The sequence below is a fragment of the Penaeus vannamei genome, chromosome 36 (genome assembly GCF_042767895.1).
Source record: "Penaeus vannamei isolate JL-2024 chromosome 36, ASM4276789v1, whole genome shotgun sequence".
In the NCBI taxonomy this organism is placed as follows: domain Eukaryota; kingdom Metazoa; phylum Arthropoda; class Malacostraca; order Decapoda; family Penaeidae; genus Penaeus; species Penaeus vannamei.
The window spans coordinates 22,780,616-22,785,615 of NC_091584.1; the positions used below are offsets into that span (position 1 = coordinate 22,780,616).

The window sequence follows — 5,000 nt, forward strand, 5'->3', positions numbered from 1 at the left end:
TCGCTTAACTCTGGATGTATCTCTCCCTACTCTATCTCTATTTCTCTCTGTATGTGTGCGTATGTACGTGTGCATGTGTATATGTCTGTGTGTGTATGTGTCTGCGTGTCTATGTACGTGTACATGTGTGTATGTATGTGCGTGTATTAGTGTGAGCGTGCGTATGTATGTATCTATGTGTACGTATGTCCTTATTCCTCTAAAAACCAAAAAAACGGAGAAAAAATAATAGGTCTGATTCCCCCTTTGTGTCGCATCCCCGCTATTCAGATTTGTCCGGAAGTTTTTTAACTGTTTTATTCAACTGATACTCACTCTCGCTCTTGCTCTCTATCTCTCTCATTCGCTCTTGCTCTCTCACTCTCTCTCTCATTCGCTCTTGCTCTCGGTCTCGCTCGTTTTATTTTTTTTCTCTCCCTCTTCTTGTTTGTCTCTGCTCTCTCTTTAGTTTTTTTTTTCTTTTATCTTTCTCTCTTTCTTTCTCTGTCTCTGTCTGTCTCTCTCTCCATGATCTAGCGCTCATGCTCTTTTCGCTCTCACTATCTTGTTCTTCCCCCTTTTCACTATCTCTTATCTTTATCACCCTCCCCCCCCCCTCTCTCTCTCTCCCCCTACTCCCTGTTCACAAACACATTCAAGGTGCTGTCACACTAGCACTTTTTCCGTCAATTTTTTTACAATTTTCTGAAATTTTCCCCATTTTTGAGCGAATTGTCGATTTTCCAGTCAGACGATAAAGATCGTTTCCGTCTGAAAACCTTAACGTCAACTTTTTCATCCAAGCATAGTCAAATCAAGAGCTGTATTCGAGAATGTTTGTATTTATGTTAAATAAAATTGTCAAAAAAATGACGGAAAAAGTGCTAGTGTGACACGACCTTAAAAAAAACGAAAAAAAAAAAATAATAATAAATAATCATAACCTTATGAAGATGCACTTGCTCAAACCATTTAGTTTTTGTTATAATTTCGCCGTAGTTGAACATTATCAGTGAATTCATCAATGAATGAAAAGGTCTGCTGGATGCACTGTTGACTTCAATTTTGATTCAATTTTCATTTTGGTACAATATCAGTTCCCGTACAAATAAAATCCACAATGATGGTTCAGAAAGGGAGGGTCAGCCACAGTGACAATAAAAAAATGTGAAACAATATTGGTAGGAAATACTAACAATGGCAACGATAGCGACAATGACACAGTAATAGCAGCAGCAGCAGAAGTAGCAGTAGCAACAGCAACAGCAGTAGTAGTAGTAGTAGTAAAAGTAGTAGTAGTATAATTAGTAGTAATAGTAGTAGTAGTGGTAATAGTAGTAGTAGTGGTAATATCAGTAATAGTGGTAATAGTAATAGTAGTTATAGTAGTAGTAGTAGTAGTCGTAGCAGTAATAGTAAAAGCAGTAGCAATGGTAGTAGTAGTAGTAGTAGTAGTAGTAGTAGTAGTAGTAGTAGTAGTAGTAGTAGTAGTAGTAGCAGCAGCAGTAGTAGTAGTAGTAATAATAGTAATAGTAGTCGTAGTAGTAATAGTAGTCGTAGTAGCAATAGTAGTAATAGTAGCAATAGTAGAAGTAGAAGCAGTAGTAGTAGTAGTAGTAGTAGTAGTAGTTGTAGTAGTAGTAGAAGCAGGAGTAGTAATAGTAGTAGCAGTAGTAGCAGTAGTAGTAATAGTGGTAATAGTAGTAGTAGTAATAGTGATAATAGTAGTAGTAGTAGTAATAGTCGTAGTAGTAGTAGTAGTAGTAGTAATAGTAGTAGTAATAGTAGTAGTAGTAGTAATAGTAGTAGTAGTAGTAATAGTAGCAGTAGTAGTAATAGTGGTAATAGTAGTAGTAATAGTGATAATAGTAGTAGTAGAAGTAATAGTAGTAGTAGTAGTAGTAGTAGTAGTAGTAATAGTAGTAGTAGTAGTAGTAGTAATAGTAGTAGTAGTAGCAATAGTAGTAGTAGTGGTAGTAGTAGTAATAGTAGTAGTAGTAGCAATAGTAGTAGTAGTAGCAATAGTAGTAGTAGTGGTAGTAATAGTAGTAGTAGTGGTAGTAATAGTAGTAGTAGTAATAGTAGTAGTAGTAGTAATAGTAGTAGTAATAGTAGTAGTAGTAATAGTAGTAGTAGTAGTAGTAGTAGTAGTAGTAATAGTAGTAGTAATAGTAGTAGTAATAGTAGTAGTAATAGTAATAGTAATAGTAGTAGTAGTAGTAGTAGTAGTAGTAGTAGTAATAGTAATAGTAATAGTAATAGTAGTAGTAATAGTAATAGTAGTAGTAGTAGTAGTAGTAGTAGTGGAAGTAGTAGTGGAAGTAGGAGTAGTAGTGGAAGTAGGAGTAGTAGTAGTAGGAGTAGTAGTAGTAGTAGTAGTAGTAGTAGTAGTAGTAGTAGTAGTAGTAATAGTGGTAATAGTAATAGTGGTAATAGTAATAGTGGTAATAGTAATAGTGGTAATAGTAACAGTGGTAATAGTAACAGTGGTAATAGCAGTAACAGTAATAGTAAAAGTAGTAATAGCAGTAGTAGTAGTAGTAGTAGTAGCAGCAGTAGCAACGATAGCAGCAGTAGTAGTAGCAGTAAAAACAACAAAAATGAAAGGACAACCTGAAATAACAGGTCGATTCACAATCATAACAAATAACACCAATAACAACGACGCTGGCATCTCTCTTAACATAAAGCCAATAAAATTACAATTCAAACAATTCTAAAGACGAAATCAATCTAATTCTACAGTCGATTAAATAACTGAGATTCTAATTAAAGAAAAAAAACTTATTTAAACAATTGCATACCTAATTACAAATTGATGAACCAGCATTTTCCATTAATCTACAAATGACGAAGTTTACTAATTTCTCAAAAATAATGGAACGGAAGACAATAAAATTCCTTTTTTTTATGAAGCGATTGTAAAGTTAATGACACTGACCATCAACAGTGACCTTCTTGCTCGGAAAAGGAACTTGTTCTTCATACAAGTAATGAATAAAAAAAGAAAAAAAAGAGAGTAAATTTGAGCCACAGAGCACTAAATATTTTTTTTTTTAATTCTAGCACAAAAAAGAAAAAAACAAACAGACTTGACCAACAAATTTAAGAAAAAGAAGTAGAAATAAAGGAAAAAAAGGAAAGAAAAGAAAAGAAGAAGAAGAAGAAGAAGAAGTAAACACTTGACCCACAAAGAACATTTAACAATCTGGTCTTTTTTGGATTTCGATTAAAAACCCCCCCAAAAAACTGGCTTTGGTCGGTTACAATCCGTCAACTCACTCCTACACACAACTCACATACTCACTCTCTCCTCTGACCTCCCCCCCCTCCCCCCGCCCCGTTACCCCCATCACCAACTGTCTGGATGTATTTAATTTCTGTCTGGATGTATTTAATCTCTTTCTATCTTTCATTTCTCCTTCTCCTTTCCCTTATTTAAAAATTTTCTCCTCGCCTTCTCTCGTTTCTTACTCTCCCTCCCTCCCTCTCCCCTCCTTTTCTCTCTCTCTCTCTCTCTCTCTCTCTGAGTCTCTTCCATTCCCTAAATTTTATTCATCATTTCCCTCCGTCACTTCCTTCCCTCCTCCATCCCCCCCCCTCCACCCACCTCTACCTCACTCTCACACATCCTCTCTCACTTCCCTCTTTAGTGTTATCAATCTCTCCATCTATCCATCTCTCCTACTTTATTCTCCTCTCCTTATCACCCCCTCTCCTCTTTCTATGTTCTCTCGCGCCTCAATTTATCAACGTTTTTCTTCCGATAATCAAAAGAGGATTTGGAACCACAGGGAACCGCCGTGTACTAGTGGCTTCGAATCCTGTTGTTGTTGATGTTGTTGAAGATGATGTTGATGTTGTTGTTGTTGTTGTTCCGGAGGATGTTGTAGTTGATGTTGATATTCATGTTGATGTAGTGGAAGTTGTTGTAGTTGATGTTGTTCTTGGTGATGTTGATGTTGTAGTGGATGCTGTTTTAGTTGATGATGTTGATGTTGTAATTGGTGTTGATGTAGATGATAATGTAGCTAATGTTGTTGATGTATTTGATGTTGATGTAGTTGATATTCATATTGATGTAGATTGTGTAGTTAATGTTTTTGATGCATTTGATGTCAATGTAGTTGATGATGTAGTTGGTGTTGATGTTGTAGTTGGTGTTGATGTTGTAGTTGGTTTTGATGTTGTAGTTGGTGTTGATGTTGTAGTTGGTGTTGATGTTGTAGTTGGTGTTGATGTTGTAGTTGGTGTTGATGTTGTAGTTGGTGTTGATGTTGTAGTTGGTGTTGATGTTGTAGTTGGTGATGATGTAGTTGGTGAAGATGTTGTAGTTGGTGAAGATGTTGTAGTTGGTGAAGATGTTGTAGTTGGTGATGATGTTGTAGTTGGTGATGATGTTGTAGTTGGTGATGATGTTGTAGTTGGTGATGATGTAGTTGGTGATGATGTAGTAGTTGGTGATGATGTAGTAGTTGGTGATGATGTAATAGTTGGTGATGATGTAGTTGGTGTTATGATGTAGTTGGTGTTGATGATGTAGTTGGTGTTGATGTTGTAGTTGGTGTTGATGTTGTAGTTGGTGTTGATGTTGTAGTTGGTGTTGATGTTGTAGTTGGTGTTGATGTTGTAGTTGGTGTTGATGTTGTAGTTGGTGTTGATGTTGTAGTTGGTGTTGATGTTGTAGTTGGTGTTGATGTAGTTGGTGAAGATGTTGTAGTTGGTGAAGATGTTGTAGTTGGTGTTGATGTTGTAGTTGGTGTTGATGTTGTAGTTGGTGTTGATGTTGTAGTTGGTGTTGATGTTGTAGTTGGTGTTGATGTTGTAGTTGGTGTTGATGTTGTAGTTGGTGTTGATGTTGTAGTTGGTGTTGATGTTGTAGTTGGTGTTGATGTAGTTGGTGTTGATGTTGATGTAGTTAATGTTGTTGATGTTGTTACTGATGTTAATGTAGCTGTTAATCAAGAATTCTTGAGACTAAGGACGAACTGTTCAAAATGCTGTGATCGTCTGATTTGTGG

At 36.0% G+C, this 5,000-nt stretch overlaps 1 protein-coding gene across 1 annotated transcript in view; it reads left to right on the forward strand.

Moving 5' to 3' along the window:
- LOC138859496 (bifunctional protein GlmU-like) overlaps window positions 1-5,000 on the forward strand; it is an 8,558-nt gene that overhangs the window by 2,814 nt on the left and 744 nt on the right. The window contains exons 2-5 of the mRNA XM_070114922.1: window positions 3,774-4,175; window positions 4,227-4,475; window positions 4,613-4,774; window positions 4,862-5,000. The exon at window positions 4,862-5,000 is cut by the window's right edge and continues 37 nt beyond it. Coding sequence (XP_069971023.1) covers window positions 3,774-4,175; window positions 4,227-4,475; window positions 4,613-4,774; window positions 4,862-5,000 — 952 coding nt within the window. The remainder of the gene's footprint in view (window positions 1-3,773; window positions 4,176-4,226; window positions 4,476-4,612; window positions 4,775-4,861) is intronic.